The following is a 24711-nucleotide window of genomic DNA, read 5'->3' on the forward strand; positions in this document are numbered from 1 at the left end:
CATTGACGTAACTTGTTGAAAGATGGAGAAGTGGAGCCATTCCAACAGAGAGAGACAGGAAAAAAAAACAAAACAAAAAAACCATGAAAAATCAGAACAGAGTCAGAAATGTAAAAACGTGGCCTTAATCTTCATCGATATTAATACAAGTATGTCAACTTCTTTAATTTAATTGTTGAGCGACAGTGTAAAAAGGATTAAACTGCATGAACAAACTGTTTTTATTCAAGGTGCAGTACTGTAACCACATTAAAACGATAAAAATACTCACTTTTTCGGAATTATTTTCTGCTGTTTTTTTTTTTTAAATAAAGGAAATGGCTCCAAATTCTCACCCTCACTGTGTGAAGTTGAACATGGTTGCTAATTTAACCTTCTGGAATTTAAAATACGGGGTTAATACTTGTTTTTAGTGATGTACGTCTCCCTTTTAAAAAAGATCTGTGTTGGAAAAAAAAAAAATCACTGGAGGTCAATGTTATGTAATTATGTAAACAGTTCTACTATTGACATGAAGCGCTGCAGGAAATTACAAGGCATAAAACCTGAAGTGAAGCTTCAGCCGCTGCAGCGAGTCGTATTCTGCAAGGCAACTTTATTGAGCCAATCAGACCTGACAGAATGCATGAAAAAGTAGGACGAGGTGTCTGGTGAATACAAACAAAACCTGCTGCCACTGCTTCCGTGCAGCACAGAAGAAGGAGAAACAGAATGAGAGAAGCAAACAAGTTGATTTTGGTCTTTTTCTGCAGTGTTCTGTTCTGGGCCTTGTGTAAGTGACAATATAAAACCAATCTACTTCTAAAATGCTTTGATCGCAGGCTTCGCAGAATGATAACTATTTCCCATGGTTTCATTTCAGGTGTTCCTCAAAAAAGTCAGGTGTCTCAGCCCGATGCATTTGAAACAGTTGAACTTGGAGACTCGGCAACCATTCGGTGCTTCGTGATGAGCCCAGTGTCGAAAAGAGTGTGGTACAAAGTGACTGTGGAGAGGAAACTGGAGCTTGTTGCGATGCTGGATGCTACCCATAATAGCAGCGTATTTGTTGATGAATCTCATCAGCGTTACTCTGTGAAATTTGACTGGATCAACAACCATCTGGTGATTTCTCCAGTTGCATGGAGCGATGCTGGGACATATTTCTGCGGAGCCGTGCACCTCGACAACATTCAGTTTGGATCTGGGACCCATTTGCTGCTGAAAGGTATTCCCTTTATTAAATCTTTCTGCTGTATCGAATTTCATGATTCAGATTCTCTGGTTTCTTTTCCAAGGTGTGGAACTCACCAATGGTTATGTGCTCAACTGCTCTGTTCCGTCTGGTAAGTGTGCGCCAGAGTGCAATGATATCAAAAGGTCTGATATGTCTGCTCCAGAAATGAGCAAATTACAAAGTCACCTGTCAGTGGACTGAGAGTGGAGAAACCTCCGTTTCGAAGATGCTCTATTGTGTGGTGGAAAATCACTACCCGGGAGTGAAACAAAAGTCATGTTTGGGTGGAAGTGGATTTTGAACATTGTATTTGATCAATAAGCTGAACTGAATTGTAATTTTGCACTCTGATGTAAAAACTTGAGAAATCTGAATGGATGACTTCTCTTTTCGTGTCCAAATTTGCAGATGGCATGGACGTTCCCGAGACACATCAAACTATGAGATCCCCATTGCCAATCGCTATCTTGGGCATTTTCCTGCTTCTCGTTTCATGCATGATCACCGCAGGAATCTACTGTCTTTTCACAGGTACCTCCTCCTGTTAATGTATTTCCAGTGTGTTCATTGAAAACAGTCCCACAAATGTTTGTTATTATCTTTCAGGATCACATTGTTCCCACACCACTGGTACAGAGGTATGTGTTATTTGGATGACCTTTTGAAGAACTTTTATGAAATAACAACATTTGGGTTTATAAATATCACTAATAAAGTATGCTTTTTTTCCAGGAACATGTAGCCCACCTCAAAGTCATGAGACCAAAGAAAAGAGACGACACATGGAGTGAGTGTGTGTACTTCAGTGTGACAGAAGAAACATGAAAATGACCTGATTGCTCAGTGAAGGACACAGTGTCCTGGTTCAGGTGATCTTCACTGCCTGTGCCAATAAAAAACTATTGATGCTGTTTTGATCTCTTTATTATTGCCATTTCTCAAATACCACTTGAGTAGCAACACATGCATTCAGCTCAGCCTATGCTGTTGTTGTGGGAGGTACTGAATTTCAGTCAAGAACCACAAAGTAGTCCTTTCTGCCTTGTGTTGACACCACCTGATTTTATCATGAAAATCTAGTGAAGACTGTTATCCTACAGGCCTCCTTCTTGCTTTAGCACACCCGAGTGCAGTTTGTAGACAGGTAGAAGAGTGGGACAGGTTACAATTTGTGGTATCATTTTATTTTGGGCTTGAAAGTAGATGTTTTAGGTTTAGTTCAGTGCTGAAATTGTTTCTTCTTTTTTGCTCTCAATGCAATAAAGCTTCTGTCTTCTGTAATATTTTTTCATTTGGTGTGATGGTCTCTTTTTAGTTGAGCCCATAAGTTCCAGAGGTTGTCACAACACAAAAAGTGAACTGAAGTTGACAGTTTTTCTCCTTTGCTTTCAGGCATAGTTACACAGTCACTTTAGACCTGGAAAACCACCTTTTCTTTTAAAAAGTCATTGCAATGATTGATTCTGGTCCTGCCAGTGGTAAAGATGGACCTTTACAACAGCATGTTACCACTCTACTATGGGGAAAACCCCATATTGCGAAAGAAAGTATGTGCTTCATGAAACTATAATCAAAGAAGAAGCATGAGCAACAAACTAGTTTTCTAGTTTCTATGATAGCTATTTCTTGAGTAGTGTGTACCTTGGCTGTTTTACAAAACTACATAAAACAAAGGATTTAGACATGAACATAAAAACACCTTTTGCTCTTTGAACCTTAAAGTAGCTTGTGTTAAATACATTCACGACCTTCTAGTGTAGATATAAAGACTCGGTTGTCTCAGTTGAACCAGCATGTACTAAAAAGGAGCGAACAGAAGCTCTTTGAAGTGACGATGCACACAGATGCATGTGTTAAAAAAAAAAAAAAACCCGTGGATCTATTATTACCCTTTCAGACACAAACTGTTGCAGCAGGAAGTAACCTTTAAAGTAGCCAGCACTCAGCATTCAGTTGTTGTTTTGAGCTGTGTGGTGAACAAGGTGAGAATGACTGTGCACAGGCTTCCGCCGGTGGAAACTTCAGACCTGTGTTTCAGCACAACAGGAAGACTGGCCTGTGGCTTCCAAACCACAGCGTACGGCAGCTCAGTCAAGACCCCCGGGGCGGAGAGAGGCCATTTTCTAAATGCAGCCGTGCAAAACTGACGCCATCTCACAGATGTAGAGAAAACACACGTCACCAGCCGGTTCAGGTTTTCACAATGTGCCGTCTCATGTGAACACTCCTGAACATGTCATGACTGACGCCCTGCATGTTTGAGGGGCCTCAGATGCATCAGATCATGAAGTTAAAATGCTGGAGGGAGGTCTTTATTTACCATCTGTAACTGTTAGCTTCATGGCAACATAAGTGTATTTTATTATTTATTTAAATTAATCTCCATGAGACTTATAAAACATTCACGAATAAGAATGTGTACTTTCACAAAACGCAAAAATTCATCCTCCACTTATTTCTTTTAAACATATTTTCTTCTTAAAGGCTCTTACATTTCTTCTGTGGTTTTACCTCCCTGAAGCTCTCTGGCAGCCTAATTGGACACTCAGCGGACACTTCAGAAATTCAGGAGCTCCTCAAGTTTGCAATGGCTTTTAAAGGAAAAGTTGTCTTACGTTTCTGCAACAGATGCACAAAAAAAAAATTTGATGGTATAACATTTTATTGTGCCTGATAAAGATTCCTACAATATCAATGCATAAAACATTTGGACTGAATCAATGCTCAGGGACACTATAAAAAAAGAAAAAAGAAATGCCACCAAAACCTCACACGTTGCATGCTACAGAACATAGTCTTATGCCATGGATGCCACTTTCACCTTAAATGTGAGTGCTAGCCTACTGTTAATATGTTTCAGCCATTATTTACTCAGGCACAGCCCCCCCTCTCTCACAGTAGCTGGCTGGGTTTGAAAGGGAGTGGCTCCAGGAAGGAGGTGTCTGCCAACGGACTGGCAGGTCTTTGTAGGGACTGCAATGAACAAAAGCTTACGTTGGCAGGCTTGGTCTTTTCTGTGATGGAGGACTCGCACACTGAGGCAGACTTGTTACAATGCACAAAATCACCCATGAAACAAATTCATTTCATTTGAAAGCATCTCCTTTCTCTTCCTCCTCGCGGGCTTGGACCACTGGTTTTGAGGTGGGAGCCTGGAGAGGGCCGTCCTCCCCTGGGCTGGGCTCTCCACGGCCACCTGCGACGGGCAGGCAGCGCGGACGTCCCCTGCAGGAGGAGGAGGCATTCGGCTGCAGCCGCCAGCCTAACAACACTGGAGTCAACGGAGGATAGACCGAGCCAGGTTTCCACGCCCTCAAGCCTCGAGTCTCAATTACCTGGCGACAAATCTCCTCTTCCCCACGGATAAAGAGAAGCTCTCTGATCTCTATCTTGCCAATGCTGGGTCATTTTGACAAAGGAAATCTCACGCTGTGTCCAAAACAACGAGCGTGCTAACGTAGCTATGTTGACCTCATCACGTAAATTACCGTGTCAACCTCGGTCTGCCTTTACCACTGACGACGATGGGAGGCGAGCCGATTAGAACCTGGGTCACTTGCAAAGTCAATCGATCTGGGTCGAAATGCCATTTAAACCCTTTCCCACTTTCATGAGGAGCCGATTATTCGCGGATTTAAACGGGTTTTGGGGCCAGTGGGAAAGGGATATGAGTTTGAGATCCATGATTAAGAGCATTAATGGAAAAACGTCCGCAAAAGAAAAGAAAGGACCACTGAACAAGTAGAGTACTGCATACGGCAACAAAGCTTATCTTTCCAAAAATACATAAAACCTACTTTTTAATAACTAAAATGTATTACACTCCCTTTTATAATTTACACGTTGCACACAGTCTCTACCTTCTCGGGTGCCGGTTTGCATTTTTGTGTGATTGCTTTCAACCTAACACAACATTCAGCTGTCTGCTCGTTGTTCAAGATGAGGCATGCGCTCTGCATGCACTCAGTCCCTTCAAACTAGGACACTCAGAGATTGGCCAATCAAAGCATGTGATCTCTATGAAGAGTGGAAAACATTAAAGCCATTCTGAGCATTCATCACATCGTTTAAGGCAGGATGGCAACTCCAACCATTGCTCTGTTTTTCTTATGTTTCTTGGGGACAGATATGAGTAAGTTTGTTTTCCTTTTTGTTTAACGCAAAACAATCATATTTGGTTATAACAATGCTTTCCACCCTTCTTTTCTCTCTGCAGTTCATTTGACAGCTTTAAAACTGGCATTGAAGTTTGAAACGGCTGATGTTGGGCAGACCGTGACTTTGAAATGCAACTGTCAGATCAAAGAAATGCTGCTGTGTTACTGGTTCAAGCAAAGTCTTGGAGAGAAACCAAAGTTGTTGTCCACATTCTTCAGCCACAAAGATACGGGCAACTTGGAGAAGGAATTTATTGAGGACTCACGTTTCGCTCTGGATGTTGGAAGCTACAAAAATGACTTGGCGATATCAGATCTAAGAATTTCAGACTCAGCAACATACTTCTGTGTGGCAAGCAATCTATACAACTTTGAATTCTGCGAGGGGATCACTGTCAGTGTTCAGGATTCAGGTTTGCCCATCGAAACCTCAATCTATCAGTCAGTATCTGGAACAAACCAAACAAGGGACTCTGTGATGCTCAACTGTATGGTGCACACCAGGGGCTGTGATCAAGAACACAGAGTTTACTGGTTCAAAAGCTCTGGAGACAGTCACCCAGGGCTCATTTACACTCATGGAGATGGCAGTGATCAGTGTGACAGGACACCCAGCACACAACCTCACACCTGCATCTACAACCTGCCGATGAAGAGCTTGAGTCAGCCTCATGCTGGGACCTACTACTGTGCTGTCATCGCATGTGGACGCATTGTGTTTGGAAACGGGACCACGCTGGATTTCAATGGTAACGACTCAATGATGAGAAATTCTTCATAAAGTCTATATTTATGAAATACTTAAAAAGTATACAGTTATTACAATTGTCTGTGAAAACATTGCTTCCTGATCATTTTGGAATAACTTATGTGTGGTTAAGATAAGTTGAAGTGGTATTCTTGATAAGAGGGATCAGTGATTGAAATGTTGGGTAAAGTACAATATGAAGGTACAACTGAGATGTGCTATTGTTGAGCGGATCAGGGCTGCCATGACCTACAACCAAGAAACAAAGGAATAATTATCAGCCAAAGTGGGACAGTGTAAGTAGCCATTCTGCAGGCTGAAGCAGATGTTGAAGTACTTTGTGAGTTTCTGCACAGAACTTTAACAGATTTTGCAACAAATCAAATTCCTACCACCAAGACGATGGTTTATTTAAAGGCCATACAATATCTTAGATAATCCTGAAATCTGTTTTCAAAAGGATGTGGAATGTAAATGTTTCCTCTTTGTATATTCTGTAAATTTAAATCAGAAAAACTTGTTCTCCCTCTACCCTAAATTTGAATCACAGTCACATAATAATGAACTCAAAGTATGATGTCTCCTTGTGCCCGACTCCTGCAGGTGAAGCTGAATCTTCTACCTTGGTGTATTTTCTGGGGACGGCTTTGGCACTCACCACCATCCTGATCGTTTCCCTGGCATTCGCAGTGTACAAACTCTGCAAAAGACTCCACTGTGCAGGTAACTGCTCCGATCTGAAAATTTATTGAAAAAATTGACCTTTTCCATTGGGTTTTAAATGATTTGCATGCCGGTGTGTTCATTAGATTCTGGTACATTTCAACCGACTTCAACCACAATAACAGCGGTAAGACGGTTTTCTACTGGAAATACAGCAAAGGTGTGAGAGTTGTAGTCACTGATGAATAACCGTTTTATCCTCCCTCACCAGTTGAGTGAAGACGGAGAAACCCTTCATTACGCTGCTGTGGAAAAGTTCAAGGGGAAAACTTCAAAAAGGAAGTCAACCACAAGTGAATGCGTGTACTCTACAATAAAGCAGTAACAGAAACAAAAAAGGTCTGCTGTAAAATAAAGCTCTTCAAATGAACAAATGCATTGTCAAATTATTTCTTTAAAGTCTTGAAATCTTTGGCTGCATTAAATTCTAATGGCTTTCAGAAAAAAAGAAAAAATCCACCATGTAATAAACTACTACTACAGACTAGCAAGTTGGTGATTTTATGTGTAGCCACACAGAGACAGAACCCTTAATTTAACTTCTGTACAAGTGCTAAAGATGTTTGAAGTAGCAACATCCTGCGACAAACCACAATGAGCAGGCTGAGGTTGGTTTGTTGTGTTTGCTGGACGTCACATGAAGGTGTTCAACCCTCGACGCTGTGGTCTAAGAACTGCACACAGAAAATCAACCATTACAGAGCTGCTATTTTTCAAGCCATGAGCTACAAGCATTATGCACAAGTAGCGATGGGCACGTTACTTTTAATAATTAATTATAATTACTCGTTACTTCTGAGTTAGTAACTGAATTAATCCAGGAGTCAAGTCACAATCAACCTGCTATTCTGGGTTCTTTTAGGTACACTCATACAGACTGAAAATTTTACACAATATGTAGCCAATTACAAGATTACTATGTGATGGATACCTACGTTATTATATGTAAGTACATTTTACTGGTGTCACTGGTGCCAAGTTTTCTTCTGTCTACTAACCCTGACTCTAAAGATTACAGTTGACTGTATTTTTGCAATGAGGAGTCTTTGAAAATTGCATTGCATTGTCCAAGATTTAGTGTAGTGTTTGTAACGGGAATGTTTATGGACAATACTGCTGAGATTAAAAAAAAAAAAACAAAAAACTGCGCATTATGCTTTTTTGCATAATTCTCAATGCATGAATAAAAAAGTGAGTTGCATGGTGTTTTATCAAAAACTAACAGACCATGAAACAAATGTCTGTTGTCTTGAAGACGTGTAGTGTCTAACATTCTATGCTGGACATAATGTGACTGACACTACACTTATAGTATCACTATTATATGGCAAAATGTTAAGAGTTGGCAGCAGAATGTGCAATATATGGCATATATGAAATTTGAAGACTCAAATGGGACATTTTAACACTGAAGGATAAAAATACTTAATTCAAAGGCATATACGAACAAACTTATGATGATAAATGTTCATTGAAAAAAAGAAATACATATGCCAAACAGTGATTTTCTGTGAAAATTTAAGTGGGCCAAGACTTCTTGTCAGATGGAATTATTGATTTTACATTCAATAGTTCATGACAGTAAGCAATAAAAAGAACTTCAAACTTCAAAGATCTTCACTGCCTGTGCCAGCAAGAAACTCCTGATCCTGCTTTGATCTCTTTAGCATTGTCATTTGTCAAATAAACTCATGCATACATGTCACATTGAATGAGTCGTGGTGCTTCTACCAGTCAGATGTGCAAAGACGTCGATGGAGAAAGTGGTCAGGATGAACCGGCGACACCTCGAACACGAGTGTTCTGTGAAAATCAACTCAGTCGAGTGGGGAGAGTCGACGTGGTTCACAGCGTGTTTTCAACCAACCCGACTCGGTGAGCGCAGATGTGTGTAGGGGTGGAAACGCAAGCACACACACACACACACACACACACACGTTTGTACTTATATCGTTGTGAGGACACTCATTGACATAATGCATTTCCTAGCCCCTTACCCTAACCATCAAAAATAAATGCCTAACCCTAACCTATGCCCTAAACCTAACCTTAACCCAATTGTAACCCTAAATCAAAAACCAAGTCTTAACCCTCAAAAAGGCCTTAAAAGGCCTTTTGAAAAGTGAGGACCGGCAAAAATGTCCTCACTTTACAAAAATGTCCCCACTCTGTTGGTGAAATACGAATTTTGGTCCTTACTTTTGGGTATGTACAAGAACACACACACACACACACACACACACACACACACACACACACACACACACACACACACACACACACACACACACACACACACACACACACACACACACACACACACACACACACACACACACACGGTCTCGTATTTCTATCCTTGTGGGGACCTTCCATTGACTCCCATTCATGTCTAGCCCATAACCCATGCCCTAAACCTAACCTAAACCTAATTGTAACCCTAAACCAAAAATGAAGTCTTAACCCTCAAAAAGGCCAAAAAAGGTCTCTGAATAGTGAGGACCGGCAAAAATGTCCTCACTTTCCACAAATTGTCCTCACTTGTAAGGTTAAAAACCCAATGTCCTCACAAAAGGTCCTCACAACATATAGCTGTACAAGTACACACACACACACACACACACGGAGCGGAGAAGACGGTGCTGTTCAGACAGCGGAGCGCTTCACTTCTTCTTCTTCTGTGTTGTTTAACGGCGGATGGCGCCATTTCAACAGGCGCATTACCGCCTCCTATCGCTATAGAGTGGGATCAGAGAACAAATTCTTTTTATTAACCCCTCTATTTATTATAATACAAGGTATGAGATCAATGCATTCCGACTGTTTACAACACTATTTATGGAGAACTGATGAATTCCTTCTCTACTTAATTCAATAGCGGAGCAGGAAAATGCCTAAGCTTAAGAGCGCCTTCTCAGATGAACTGCAAAAAAAATTGTTTAGTTTTCATGTTGTTTTCATGTCATTTTATCTCATTTGTTATTCAAGCTTTCTAATGTACTGCTTGGACTTCAGTTTCTTTAACCATGATATATCAAACCTTTTGGGACTGAAAACCTCCTACAGCCACATACTGTGCTACTCAGAACACTCGAAAGTTTTCCCCAAAAGTAGATTCTACTGACAGATGTTGAAAACACCAACTCTGAAGATCGTGATCAAGGTTTCTTTTCTTTTTTCTCTTTGTTCTGTTACGTTGAGCAAGGACCCAATCAGGAGAGGCTGGTTGAATATGAAGAACCAATCAGACATCTGTCAGTTCTGGCTGTTTTCACACTGCTCCATCCACCAGTGAATCAGAAAAAAGCTGCTGTCATTGACATCTGGGCTGGAGAGAAACATGAATCTCCAATCAAACAGGATTATCATGACGTTCCTTCTTCTTACCTCCCTTCTCTACTCTGCCTGTAAGTAAGCATAAATCAACTTTTCTCATCTTTTCAACTGAAGGGTTTCTCTAAACTGAACTTGCAGCTTTTTTTTCTCTCTCTTTCAGGTAAAGCCCAGCTAAGTGACATCTCTCAGTCTCCTTTTCAAGTTGTGAATTTAGGAGACTCTGTCACTCTCACCTGCCATGTACCTCGATTTACAAAAATGGTATTTTGGTGTAAGGTGACTGCTGGGAAGGGACTCGAGCTACTGGCCTCTTTGGAGACGTATTACAGCATCAAGAATTTCAGGCAGGAAACTGATCGACTGTCGGTGAAATATAAGGACGGTGGCGTTTCTCTGACGATCCATAAAACTGTGAGAGAGGATGTTGGAACATACTACTGTGGAGGGACAACACTAGATGCCGTAATGTTTGGAAGGGGAACTTTTCTGATGATTCAAGGTATAATTTAAACGTTTGCATCTGTATCAGTTGTTTTGGTGGAACAATTTTTTCAGACTAAGTGATGGTTTCTTTTTCTAGGTGTGAAGATGTTTAGCAACACGGTCGTCCAAAAGCCAAACTCTCTGTCAATCCAGTCTGGAGATTCTGTGAATATCAGTTGCTGTGTTCGCTCACTTCACTGTGCAGCAAATCACACTGATGTCATGTGGCTGAAGAACTCCGTTCACTCTGCTCCAGAAATGATTCACTCCTCTGGATATGAAACGGGAAACTGCCAAACAACTGGAAGCGGGGAAACAACCTGTGAATACGACTATCTCATGCAGGACCTGACCTCTGACGATGCTGGGACCTACTACTGTGTCGCCACTGTGTGTGGAGAACTGCTCTTTGGGAACGGGACCGTGGTCCAAATTCAAGGTAAGAAAATAAGAACACAAGTCCAATATCTCAGTTATCTCAGTATGTCATAACGTCATTGTAAATGAGCAAGGGTACAAGGTCCATATGTGCATGATTGGAAGGAACTGAGAGGAGGATTGAAGGGTTTTAGCTGGAGAACAGAACAAGCTCACCTGTCCATGCAGTGACCCACAAACATCAAGTTTTCTGCAAAAACATCAAAATTGCATGTTTTGCACATTCATTCATTGTTTTACTGAACCAGAAAGATTTTTACATGTAGTTTTCCATTTTTATGTGAAAAGTTAAGCAACCTGAATAAACTAAATCTGATGATTTGTCTTTTCATGTCCAAATGTGCAGACATGATGGAGGTTCCTGTGATGTCCCTGTTGCTCATCACTATCTTCGGTATTTTCATGCTTCTCGTTTCATGCATGATTGCCGCAGGAATCTACTGTCTTTTCAGAGGTACCTCCTCCCGTTAATGTATTTCCAGTGTGCTCACTGAAAACAGTCCCACAAATGTTTTTCATTGTCTTTAAGGGTCACACACAGGATCACATTCTTCCCACACCACCAGCACAGAGGTATCTGCTATTTTGACAATAAATGAAATTACCTCAATATTCGAGTTTTATAAACACCGCAAATAAAATATTGTTTTTTTCAGGAACAACATACAGCCCACCTCAAAATGAAGAGACCAAAACGAAAAGACGACACATGGAGTGAGTGTGTGTACTTCAGTGCAACACAGAAGAAACGTGAAAATGACCTGATTGCTCAGTGACGGTCATCAACACAGTGTCCTGGTTCAGGTGATCTTCACTGCCTCATCCAGCAAGAAACTCCTGATTCTATTTTGATCTCTTTATTATTTTTGGGTTTGCAGGTAGAAGATTTTTTTTTTTTAAGTTCAGTTCAGTGCTGAATTTTTGTTTTTGTTTTCTTCCAATGCAATAAAGCTTCAGTCTATTGAGATTTTTTTTAACACTTTGTGGGGTGCCTCATTTTTTTTATGAACACCTCTTTTGAGTGGAGTTCCAGAGGCTGTAACAATACACAAATTAAATTGAAGTTGATGGCTGACTGTTTTTCTGCTTTGCTCAGGCATAGATACAAAATCACTTTAGACTTATCAAACCATCTTTTCTTTTACAAAATCATTGCAGTGATTGATTCTGTTGTTACCAGTGATAAAGATACACCTTTATAACAGCATGTTACCACTCTACAATGGGGAAAACCTCTTATTGTGAAAGAGTGTGCTTCATGAAAGTATAATCAAAAAAGAAGCAGAAAAGCAACCAACAGTTTCTATGGTAACTATTTCTTGAGTAGTGTGTACCTCGGGAAATGGCTTGGTCATTCTACAAAACTACATAAAACATTTAGTGGCGTACAGACATGAACAAAAAAATAACTTCAGCTCATTTAACATTTAATTTAGCTTTAATTGTCATCAAATGTTGGAATGAACAAAAACACAAGTAAAAACGCCCATAAATTTTTCAAAATTCCTTTTTGCTTCGACTGAATTAAAATGTAAATATTTTCACATCATGTACAAAAATGTGCCTGGGGCTTTTTTAGTATATACACTACAAAAGGGATCAAGTAATAAGTTCATACAGTGGAACTTGGTAAGGCTCTAACATGTTCAGTGTGTATAGTTAAAGTGGATCTGCTGGTGGTCCAGGTTGCGAGAGGCCTCCTTGATTATTCCCCAAATTTTAGACTGATTAAAATCAGAGTCAAGACTGGGGCAATCACACCTCCACATTCTATTGATTGGTAATTCAAATCAATTTGACGTCTACAGACGTCAATTTCATTTTTCAACTGGCAAGACTGGGGGGACAGTCTGGCAGCCCTTGTGCATAAATTTCAGACTTTTAAACAGAGACGTCAGTGTACTGATGACCTGGAACTGCAGGAGGCAGTGTAAACTCTTTGGATAAGAGATGAGCCTATGATCGCACGAGAAGAAAATGAGAAGGTGCAAACATGACCTAAGACGTTCAAGCAGCAAAAACTCGCACAGTGTAGGAGTCATGGTGCTTCGACCAGTCAGATGTGCAAAGAAGACGATGGAGAAAGTGGTTGGGATGAACGAACGACACCTCGAACACTAGCGTTCCGCGAAAATCAACACGTGTCAAGAGGAGAGAGTCGACGTGGCTCACAGTGTGTTTCACAGCCAACCGACTCAGTGAGCGCAGATGTGTGTAGGGGTGGACACACACACACACACACACACACACACACACAGTCTTGTATTTCTATCCTTGTGGGGACCATCCATTGACTCCCATTCATGTCTAGCCCCTAACCCTGACCTTTACCCTAACCCTAACCCACACCACAACAAAGCCTAACCCTAAAGAAATGTTTTTGCACTTTTACTTTTTTCAGTAACAACAACATGGTCAAGAAAACACTGTTTCTCCTACTTAGGACCGGAAAAAGGTCCCCACAAGGCACGTCGTTCCACGTTTTGCTATCCTTGTGGGGACATTTGGCCCCGACAAGGATAGAAATACAAGAACACACACACACACACACACACACACACACACACACACACACACACACACACACACACACACACACACACACACACACACACACACACACACACACACACACACACACACACACACACACACCTGAATGAATGATTATTTCCCTCTCAGGTGTTTTTCTTTTCTTACAGAAGAAAACCACTGTTCAGATATTTGAGGTTCCCCTTAAGTCAAAAGATAATACGAGGGGCTACCGGAAAATTCCCGGACTTTGATTATAACTTTTTATTTCTGACATTTCAAAATAAAACATCACTGTCGCCTTCAAAATAATCTCCATCCGCATTAATGCAGCGCTCCAGCCGTGTCTCCTACTTCACCAATGCGTCGTCAGACCCGCGCGTAAAAGTGCCATTTTTTGCCGGCTGCGATTTTTCTGTCACCTCCTCCACATCTGCAAACCGCTGTCCCTTCAGCTCCTTCTTCAACTTGGGGAACAAGAAAAAGTCACTTGAGGCTACATCTGGCGAATTAGGCGGATTGGAGAGGAGATTCATCTCATTCTTCGCCAGAAACTGTGTGACGCGCAGCGCCGTGTCCGCTGGCGCACTGTCGTGGTGGATCAACCGGGCTCCACTCCGCCACTACGCGGGCCGCTTCCTCCTCACAACCTCACGGAGCCGTCTGAGGACTTCCATGTAGTAGTCCTGATTTACAGTCTGACCTGGAGGGACAAACTCGCTGTGGACGAGACCCTGGACAGCCAAGAAGCAGCTCAGGATTGTTTTCACGGCTGAGCAGACCTGACGCGCGGACATCTGGCCTTTTTAAACCACCCGAACCACTTATGGACCTGATTCTTCCCCAGAGCATCATCCTTGTAGGCTTGCTGCAACAAGGTGAGTGTTTCTGCTGCTGTTTTTTTCCCAGCAAAAAGCAGAATGTAATGTTTGCGCGCTGCTCTGGCTTCCCAGGCAATGTCGCCATTTTGGAAAAAATCGAAGACGCAGCTGCACTCTGTTACTATAAATAGCGCCTGACAGGCGTCAGTGTAACTCTGGGAGCTCAGCTTTTCCACAGATGTGCAGGAGGCTTACCTGTAACACATCTGACGGCCAGAAGTCGAAACTCATTATTATTATTATTTTATGACCACAGTCCGGGAACTTTCCGGTACCCCCTCGTAGATCAAAGCCACAAGTTTCTTTTCACAAAAAACTCGTTTGCTTGTTTTTTGTTGGTTTTTTTGGCCAGAGAGAGGTTTTTTTTGGTGAAACCAGCCTGTGTTCTACTGCTGATTACCAAAGAAGAAAGATAACTAAAAACATCTTTTTCGTGAAGAAAGAAGAGTCTACTATTCTTTTGGTAGTTTTAGTGTTTACATACTCATTTAGCAGAACATTCTGAGGGTCTTTAAAAATCAGTGTAAATCCTGGGGCTCTCTGCTCAAAAAATGTCAGGGAGTCAATGAGTAGCTTGTGTGAAATACATGAACTCTCTGCTGTAGAGAGAAAACTTACAACAGGTTTATATAAAACTAAAATACAAAGAAAACTCAGCTGAACGAGCATTTACAAAAAACCAGCGAACAGAAGCTCATTGGTGTGAGGATACACACACATGCAAACAGAACTCAGATCTATTATCACCCTTTCAGACACACAATGTTGCAGCAGGAAGTAACTTTTTAAGTAGCCAGCACTCAGCATTCAGCTGTTGTTTTGAGCCGTGTGGTGAACTAGTCGAGAACTACGGGTGGAAACTTCAGACCTGTGTTTCAGCACAACAGGAAGACTGGCCTGTGGCTTCCAAACCACAGCGTACGGCAGCTCAGTCAAGACCCCCGGGGCGGAGAGAGGCCATTTTCTAAATGCAGCCGTGCAAAACTGACGCCATCTCACAGATGTAGAGAAAACACACGTCACCAGCCGGTTCAGGTTTTCACAATGTGCCGTCTCATGTGAACACTCCTGAACATATCATGATTAATGCCCTGCATTGTTTGAGGGGCCTCAGATGCATCAGATCATGAAGTTAAAATGCTGGAGGGAGGTCTTTATTTGTCGTCTGCAACCGCTTTACTTATTTTGCACTGAAGATTATTCTATAATTTTAATTAATCTTTGTGAGACTCATAAAATATGTCCTGTCATGAAATATTTTAACAAAAATTCTTCCTCCACTCATTTTTTTAACCAGAATAATAATATGCTTAAATACACAAAAAATGCTGCAATAACACCACGACTGGCTCTCATCTGTTCATGAACTGAATACTTGCCTGAAGTCCAGATGGGTTAAAATAGATTGAGTTTTATTATGAGGCTGTGGTGGCTTCTTTTTTTTAAAGTATGATGTCTCCTTCTGCCCAACTCCTGCAGGCGAAGCTGAATCTTCTACCTTGGTGTATTTTCTGAGCTCTCCTTTGGCATTCACCACCCTCAGTGGCATTCACAGTGTACAAACTTCGCAAAAGACTCAAATGCCATCCATCCATCCATTTTCTACCGCTTATCCGGGGCCGGGTCGCGGGGGCAGCAGTCTCAGCAGGGATGCCCAGATTTCCCTGTCCCCAGACACTTCCTCCAGCTCCTCTGGGAGGATCCCGAGGCGTTCCCAGGCCAGCCGAGAGACATAGTCTCTCCAGCGTGTCCTGGGTCTTCCCCGGGGTCTCCTCCCAGTGGGACATGCCCGGAACACCTCCCGAGGGAGGCGTCCAGGAGGCATCCTAAACAGATGTCCGAGCCACCTCAGCTGGTTCCTCTCGATGTGGAGGAGTAGCGGCTCTACTCCGAGCTCCTCCCTGGTGACTGAGCTCCTCACCCTATCTCTAAGGGAGCGCCCAGCCACCCTACGGAGGAAGCTCATTTCGGCCGCTTGTATCCGGGATCTTGTCCTTTCGGTCATGACCCAAAGCTCATGACCATAGGTGAGGGTGGGAACGTAGATTGACCGGTAAATCGAGAGCTTCGCCTTTCGGCTCAGCTCCTTCTTCACCACGACGGACCGATACAACGACCGCATCACTGCAGCCGCTGCACCGATCCGCCTGTCAATCTCACGCTCCATCCGTCCCCCACTCGTGAACAAGACCCCAAGATACTTGAACTCCTCCACTTGGGCTAGGGTCTCTCCACCAACCTGGAGGGGGCAAGCCACCTTCCTCCGGTCGAGGACCATGGCCTCGGATTTGGAGGTGCTAATCCTCATCCCTGCCGCTTCACACTCGGCTGCGAACCGCCCCAGTGCATGCTGTAGGTCCGGGTTCGATGAAGCCAACAGGACAACATCATCTGCAAAAAGCAGAGATGAAATCCTGTGGTTCCCGAACCGGAACCCCTCCGGCCCCTGGCTGCACCTAGAAATTCTGTCCATGAAGATTATGAACAGAACCGGTGACAAAGGGCAGCCCTGCCGGAGTCCAACATGCACCGGGAACAGGTCCGACTTACTGCCGGCAATGCGGACCAGACTCCTACTCCGGTCATACAAAGACCGGACGGCCCTTAACAAGGGGCCCCGGACTCCGTATTCCCGGAGCACCCCCCACAAGACACCACGAGGGACACGGTCGAATGCCTTCTCCAAATCCACAAAACACATGTGGACTGGTTGGGCAAACTCCCACGAACCCTCGAGCACCCTATGGAGGGTATAGAGCTGGTCCACTGTTCCACGGCCAGGACGAAAACCGCATTGTTCCTCCTGGATCCGAGGTTCGACTATCGGTCGGATCCTCCTCTCCAGTACCCTGGAATAGACTTTCCCGGGGAGGCTGAGGAGTGTAATCCCCCTATAGTTGGAGCACACCCTCCGGTCCCCCTTTTTAAACAGGGGGACCACCACCCCGGTCTGCCAATCCAGAGGCACCGTCCCCGACAGCCACGCGATGTTGCAGAGACGTGTCAACCAAGACAGTCCCTGCACATCCAGAGACTTAAGGTACTCAGGCCGAATCTCGTCCACCCCCGGTGCCTTGCCACCGAGGAGCTTGCCAACCACCTCAGTGACTTCAGCTTGGGTGATGGACGAGTCCACCTCTGAGACCTCAGCCTCTGCTTCCTCCACGGAAGACGTGGCGACGGGATTGAGGAGGTCCTCGAAGTATTCCTTCCACCGTCCAACAATATCCCCAGTTGAGGTCAGCAGCTCCCCACCTCCACTGTAAACAGTGTTGGCGGAGACCTGCTTTCCCCTCCTGAGGCGCCGGACGGTTTGCCAGAATTTCTTCGAGGCCGACCGATAGTCCTCCTCCATGGCCTCCCCGAACTCCTCCCAGACCCGAGTTTTTGCCTCCACAACTGCTCGGGCTGCAGTTCGCTTGGCCTGCCGGTACCCGTCAGCTGCTTCGGGAGTCCCATGAGCCAGCAAGGCTCGATAGGACTCCTTCTTCAGCTTGACGGCAGCCCTTACTTCCGGTGTCCACCACCGGGTTCGGGGGTTGCCGCCACGACAGGCACCGGAGACCTTACGACCACAGCTCCGAGCAGCTGCTTCGACAATGGAGGTGGAGAACATGGTCCACTCGGACTCAATGTCCCCAGCCTCCCTCGGGACATGAGAGAAGCTCTCCCGGAGGTGGGAGTTGAAAGCCATGCTGACAGAGGGTTCCGCCAGACGTTCCCAGCAGACCCTCACAACACGTTTGGGTCTGCCAAGTCTGTCCGGTTTCCTCTTCCGCCAGCGAATCCAACTCACCACCAGGTGGTGATCGGTCGACAGCTCTGCCCCTCTCTTCACCCGAGTGTCCAAAACACGCGGCCGGAGGTCAGATGACACGACAACAAAGTCGATCATCGACCTCCGACCTAGGGTGTCCTGGTGCCAAGTGCACTTATGGACACCCCTGTGCTCGAACATGGTGTTCGTTATGGACAAACTGTGACTAGCACAGAAGTCCAATAACAGAACACCACTCGGGTTCAGATCGGGGAGGCCGTGCGATCCAATCACCCCCTTCCAGGTCTCACTGTCGCTGCCCACGTGGGCGTTGAAGTCCCCCAGTAGAACAATGGAGTCCCCAGTCGGAGCACTGTCCAGCACCCCTCCCAGGGACTCCAAGAAGGCCGGGTACTCTGCACTGCTGTTCGGCCCGTAAGCCGAGACAACAGTGAGGCACCTATCCCCGACCCGAAGGCGCAGGGATGCAACCCTCTCGTTCACTGGGGTGAACTCCAACACATGGCGGCTGAGCTGTGGGGCTACAAGCAAACCCACACCAGCCCGCCGCCTCTCACTGCGGGCAACGCCAGAGAAGTGGAGAGTCCAGCCCTTCTCGAGAGGTTGGGTTCCAGAGCCCAGGCTATGTGTGGAGGTGAGCCCGACTATATCTAGCCGGTACCTCTCAACCTCCCTCACAAGCTCGGGCTCCTTCCCCGCCAACGAGGTGACATTCCATGTCCCTAGAGCCAGTCTCTGTGTCCGGGGATCGGGTCGCCGGGCACCCTGCCGTCGGCTGCCACCCAATCCACACTGCACCCGGCCCCTACGGTTCCCTCGGTGGGTGGTGAGCCCACCGGAGGTCAGGCCCACGTCGTCCCTTCGGGCTGAGCCCGGCCGGGCCCCGTGGGCAAAGACCCGGCCACCAGGCGCTCGCTTACGAGCCCCAACCCCAGGCCTGGCTCCAGGGTGGGGCCCCGGCTGCGCCATACCGGGCGACGTAACGACCTTTGTTCTTTTCCTTCTCATAGGGGGTTTTGAACTGCTCTCAGTCTGGCCCGTCACCCAGGACCTGTTTGCCATGGGAGACCCTACTAGGGGGCATAAAGCCCCCCGGCAACATAGCTCCTGGGATCATGCGGGCTCTCAAACTCCCCCACCACGTTAAGGTGGCAGTTCTAGGGGGAGAAGACTCAAATGTGTAAAAAAAAAAAAAAAAAAGACTCTTTCCATTGGCAAATGATTTATATGCTGGTGTGTTTATTAGATTCTTTCTGGAAAAAAAAAAAATCTGTAAAAACCATCCATCCAAGTATTCCACCATGTACTAAACTACAACAACTCACTGACCATTTTTTGTAGAGTTAATCTTTCTCACAACACCTCAGATAAATTTTGGTTAAGTGTTATATTGTGTGTAAGGTGCGGCATTGCTGTAGGGTGAAATCGAGTTATTTTAGGTGTAGCCACAAAAAGACAGAACCTTTAATGTAACTTCTGTACAGGTGCGAAATATGTCTGATGTAGCGACATCCTGCGACAAACCACAATGAGCAGGCTGAGGTTGGTTTGTTGAGTTTGCTGGACGTCACATGGAGGTGTTTAACCCTCGACGCTGAGGTCTAAGAACTGCACACAGAAAATCAAATGTTACAGAGCTGCTAATTTTCAAGCCATGAGCTACAAGCATTACCCACAAGTAGTGATGGGCACGTTACGTTTGAAAACTAATTAGTTATAGTTACTAGTTACTTCTCCCGAGTTAGTAACTGAATAACTGCAGCATTAAAGTAATGTGTTACCTCGAAACTCATTACCTTAGAAAGTAACGAGAAGAATTGAGAATTAGAAATTCTTGCTGAACGGGTTTCACTCGCTAGTTGCATTGAGTAGAACAGTATAGATATGTTGCTACACAAAACTTTCAGTTCTTAAAACTTTTATAGCATCTAATCAGACTGCAAAGGGTATATATGTTGTATTTCAAGAAGAGCCACACCTGGCCTGCAATCATGCTCGACAGTGTCAACAGCAGCGATACTGGACATTAGTTTGTAGAAGTGTTTAACGTTGAGAGATGCTTCATCAGATTTGAGTTGTAGCTCCGTCACCAGAGGAGAAATAACACCTTTGCAGCTCCTGTGGATGGCTGACAGTAGTGGATGTTAACAGTATTCACTGTGGATTTATTACAAATACATTTATTTTTTTATATGAACTTCATGGGTTTAATATTCTTTCATTGTATATGTTGTACTCTTTTGATGACTTATATATTTTCAAGGAAACGTTATTAACCCCACATACCACTACAGGAAGCTCACAGTTCTAGGCCATTACTGATGTCCAAAAAATATACTCAAACTGTACCTGGAAGCAGAGAAACAGCACCTTGTCCCCATATCATGCAGATTACAGTGGCGTTCAAGGGTCTCAAGTCAAACATGATTCACAGGTTTTTCTGGTGCCGTCCTAAACCTGTAGCGAATTAGAAACTGTCATTTATATTATCCTTGAAAAATTGACACAATGTAAATTCTTGACAACTTTGTGACCACAAAAATTGAAAAAAATTTTTACTGTGCTATTTGTAACAAGCGTTAAACATCTGCGTTTAGTTTTCATGTCGTTAGATCTCATTTGTTATTCAAACTTTCTAATTCATTGCTTGGATTTCATTTTTTTTTTTAACCATGATATATCACACCTTTTGGGATTAAAAAAAACACCTACAGCCACATACTGTGCTACTCAGAACACTCGAAAGTTTTCCCCAAAAGTAGATTCTACTGACAGATGTTGAAAACACCAACTTTGAAGATCGTGATCAAGGTTTTTTTCTTTTCTTTTTTTTTTTTCTTTGTTGTGTTACGTTGAGCAAGGACCCAATCAGGAGAGGCTGGTTGAATATGAAGAACCAATCAGACATCTGTCAGTTCTGGCTGTTTTCACACTGCTCCATCCAGCAGAGAATCAGAAAAAAAAAAACTGCTGTCATTGACATTTGGGCTGTAAGAAACATGAATCTCCAATCAAACAGGATTATCATGATGTTCCTTCTTCTTACCTCCCTTCTCTACTCTGCCTGTAAGTAAGCATAAATCCACTTTTCTCATCTTTTCAACTGAAGGGCTTTCCCAGAGTGAACCTGCAGCTTGTTTTTCTCTTTCAGGTAAAGCACAGTTAAGTGACGTCTCTCAGCCTGCTTCTTTTCAAGTTGTGACTTTAGGAGACTCTGCCAATCTCACCTGCCATCTACCTCGATTTACAAGAATGGCATTTTGGTGTAAGGTGACTGCTGGGAAGGGATTCGAGCTACTGGCCACTTTGGAGACGTTTTACAGCATCGAGAATTTCAGGCAGGAAACTGACCGACTGTCGGTGAAATATAAGGATGGTGGCGTTTCTCTGACGATCCATAAAACTGTGAGAGAGGATGTTGGAACATACTACTGTGGAGGGACAACACTAGATGCCGTAATGTTTGGAAGGGGAACTTTTCTGACGATTCAAGGTATAATTTAAATGTTTCCATCTGCATCAATTGTTTTAGTGTAAAAACTTTTCCAGACTAAGTGATGGTTTCTTTTCCTAGGTGTGGGGATGATCAGTGACACGGTCGTCCAAAAGCCAAACTCTCTGTCAATCCAGTCTGGAGAATCTGTGAATATCAGCTGCTGTGTTCGCTCACTTCACTGTGCAGCAAATCACACTGATGTCATGTGGCTGAAGAACTCCGTTCACTCTGCTCCAGAAATGATTCACTCCTCTGGATATGAAACGGGAAACTGCCAAACAACTGCAAGCGGGGAAACAACCTGTGAATATGACTATCTCATGCAGGACCTGACCTCTGACGATGCTGGGACCTACTACTGTGTCGCCACTGTGTGTGGAGAACTGCTCTTTGGGAACGGGACCGTGGTCCAAATTCAAGGTAAGAAAAGTCTCAGTATCTCATAACATTGTTATTGAGCAGGGCTACTAGTTCCACATGTCCATAATTGGAAGGAATTGAGTAGATCATAACTATTCACATGAAAGGAGGATTGAGGGGTTTTAGCGCGAGAACAGAACAAGCTCATCTGTCCATGCAGTGACCCACAAACATCAAGTTTCCTACAAGAACGTTAAAATTCCGTGTTTTTGACATTCATTCTTTATTTTGTTGAACCAGAATGTTTGATTTAAATCTTTCCTGTTTTATAAAGGAGAAAGCAAATCACTTCATCTGAGCCCAGCAGTTGTCGCCTTGATCCTGTCGAACTGCCTGCTGTTGCTGGCGACACTTTTACTTTTGTGGAGACTTTGCAGGAAACACGAGAGGTCACCCATCACAGGTGTGTGAAATTCTGTATCAGAATCAACATCATCATGTAAAACATGCAGAGCGAGTTCTTCTTAGTGCACAGGAGGAAGTAACATTTTCTTTGTTTTAGCCTCATACAGATCTCGTGATGAATCACCAGAAGACAATCAGGTAACGCATTCATTGATGTTAGCTGTTGCTCTCGCTCTTTGGTTTATTCACCGGATACCAGGGCTTTTCAATCTGGGCTTCAGAAACACATTGAACATACTCTTCCTCGTAGCTTTGAAACGACAGCACACTTCACCGACCCTCTTGGGGGACATTTTTTCTGCACTTCACTAATCTTACTCAGAGTTAACTTTACATATTAGTAGCAGCTTCTGGAGGTCAAAGGTCTTACTCAAAGAGCCAGAGATTCAAAACTGCAAACCTCAAACAGGCGCTAACTTCTCTAATACCTCTTTAACACTGACGAACTCGCTCTGCCAAGGCGTGTGGACGGCAGCGGTGACAGACAGCAGTGCACGATGGGTTTGAGTTAAGTCGTTTTACTACTACATTACAGTGACGACAAATCAGACATTGAAGAGCGGGCGTACAGCCTTTGTTGTAAAAAGGCTGGGATGCTTTAAATTTCAACAGCAGATGTGACTCCTATAAGATCAATGTCTGAGCTCATGTTCGTACAAATGTCAAGAGTGAGTTATTTTCATGTTTTCAGTTCCGAGATGGAGTTTTATATACCACCGTCAGCTCCGACCCCAGCAACTCCTCACACAGATCGACTCTCCTGAAACACAACAGCGACACAACAGTCGTTTACTCCAATGTCCGGAGGAGCTTCAGAGACTGAAGGACACCAGAGCAGCCGCTGGATGGAAAGACACCATGTCCAAGGATTTATTGAAAGGAAAGTTGTATATAAACACTTTGTCAAGTGTGTTATTTTCATATCACTAAAGAGACATTTTTCAGAAGTGATTATCATCATCATCACAAAAGTTTGGGGAAATGTATTGATTTCCTTATTCAATTATCCAGGGTCATTTAAATACTGAAATGTTGTCAGGGTTAATAATTTGTCAATAAAATTCAATAAAGAAATAAGTCATATTTTGAAGTTTCAAGTGGTTGTGTTCAGCTTTGATGGATCAAAGTCAATGAATAAACTGTCAAATCGGATTCAATAAAGACGAGACAATGACATCGTCCATATTGTTGGGTGCAATCACTTTGTAGGCAGTGGAGCCGTGGTTAAAGCTCTGCCACACCGAGAAAGTACAGGACTGAAATATATAGAATGTTTTGTTTGTATCTCAAAAGAATGAATTAACTGGAATAGATTGCACGAAAAGAATAGATTGCATGAAAACACTGTTTATCGAAGCTCTGCATGGCAATATACTTTGTTCATCACATTGAACGCCACGGTCTCAGATTCTCCCACAAGGTACATTTGAATCTCCGAGGTCACAAATTTACACCTAATTTACACAGATGGTGTGGATTAGTTTAAGATATCAAAGATATCAACATCACATACTTAAGAATTTGTATTTATTCTAAATCTCATGTTAGGGTTAGGGTGGGGCTGAGCTGATATGTAACGAACACCTGAGTGAGGCAGTTTTCTTCCAAGGCGGCTCAAGGTAAGTGACATTTCAGCTTCAGAGAAACACGTCTTATCTCTGAGTCTTTTTAACACGCGGTGCTCAACCTGTGTGTTTGTTGTTTCAGCGATTGCGGTTCCAGGCAGGATGCCCCAGTTTATCACAACAAGGCTGAAGTTCTGCAAACACGACGAGGAAAACAACCAAATCCTTTCACCATCAAACTGTTCCATCACTGATTTTCCTTTTCAATTCATAAAGATGCAATAAGTGTCTGGAAAATGCACGAATCCCTCGAAAAGTCATTTTATTTCATCACCACTGAATCACTGCTGTGCAACAAGTCGTGAAATTTCCTTTGATCGTAAAGCAACTGCAGGAGGGACTTTGATCATTGTGAGGGCCACGGACTGAGACTTACACCAGTACAACATCAGAATTGTGGCTTAAAAGTCACTGAAAAATCACTGCCTTTATCCAGTTTAAGTATATTATATTAATATCCAGGCATATGGTAT

General features: G+C 43.6%; 3 protein-coding genes across 3 annotated transcripts; all 3 read left to right on the plus strand.

The window, feature by feature from the left end:
- The first annotated feature begins 639 nt into the window (after positions 1 to 639).
- On the plus strand, positions 640 to 7193 carry LOC115395745 (uncharacterized). Its single transcript, XM_030101387.1, has 10 exons — positions 640 to 772; positions 863 to 1207; positions 1278 to 1325; positions 1625 to 1747; positions 1823 to 1854; positions 1949 to 2003; positions 5433 to 6122; positions 6725 to 6844; positions 6931 to 6971; positions 7056 to 7193. The coding sequence occupies exons 1-10, from the start codon at positions 712 to 714 to the stop codon at positions 7167 to 7169; spliced, it is 1629 nt and encodes a 542-aa protein (XP_029957247.1). The 5' UTR covers positions 640 to 711; the 3' UTR covers positions 7170 to 7193.
- A 2964-nt stretch (positions 7194 to 10157) lies between these two features.
- Positions 10158 to 12051, plus strand: LOC115395920 (uncharacterized). The gene is made up of 6 exons (XM_030101603.1): positions 10158 to 10251; positions 10341 to 10679; positions 10761 to 11102; positions 11448 to 11555; positions 11631 to 11674; positions 11758 to 12051. The coding sequence occupies exons 1-6, from the start codon at positions 10185 to 10187 to the stop codon at positions 11875 to 11877; spliced, it is 1020 nt and encodes a 339-aa protein (XP_029957463.1). The 5' UTR covers positions 10158 to 10184; the 3' UTR covers positions 11878 to 12051.
- A 9198-nt stretch (positions 12052 to 21249) lies between these two features.
- On the plus strand, positions 21250 to 23696 carry LOC115395919 (signal-regulatory protein beta-2). Its single transcript, XM_030101602.1, has 6 exons — positions 21250 to 21358; positions 21444 to 21785; positions 21867 to 22208; positions 22483 to 22611; positions 22711 to 22751; positions 23305 to 23696. Exons 1-6 carry the CDS (start codon positions 21292 to 21294, stop codon positions 23434 to 23436), a joined length of 1053 nt encoding a protein of 350 aa, XP_029957462.1. The 5' UTR covers positions 21250 to 21291; the 3' UTR covers positions 23437 to 23696.
- The last annotated feature ends 1015 nt before the right edge of the window (positions 23697 to 24711 follow it).

The sequence above is a fragment of the Salarias fasciatus genome, chromosome 10 (assembly GCF_902148845.1).
Source record: "Salarias fasciatus chromosome 10, fSalaFa1.1, whole genome shotgun sequence".
Taxonomy (NCBI): domain Eukaryota; kingdom Metazoa; phylum Chordata; class Actinopteri; order Blenniiformes; family Blenniidae; genus Salarias; species Salarias fasciatus.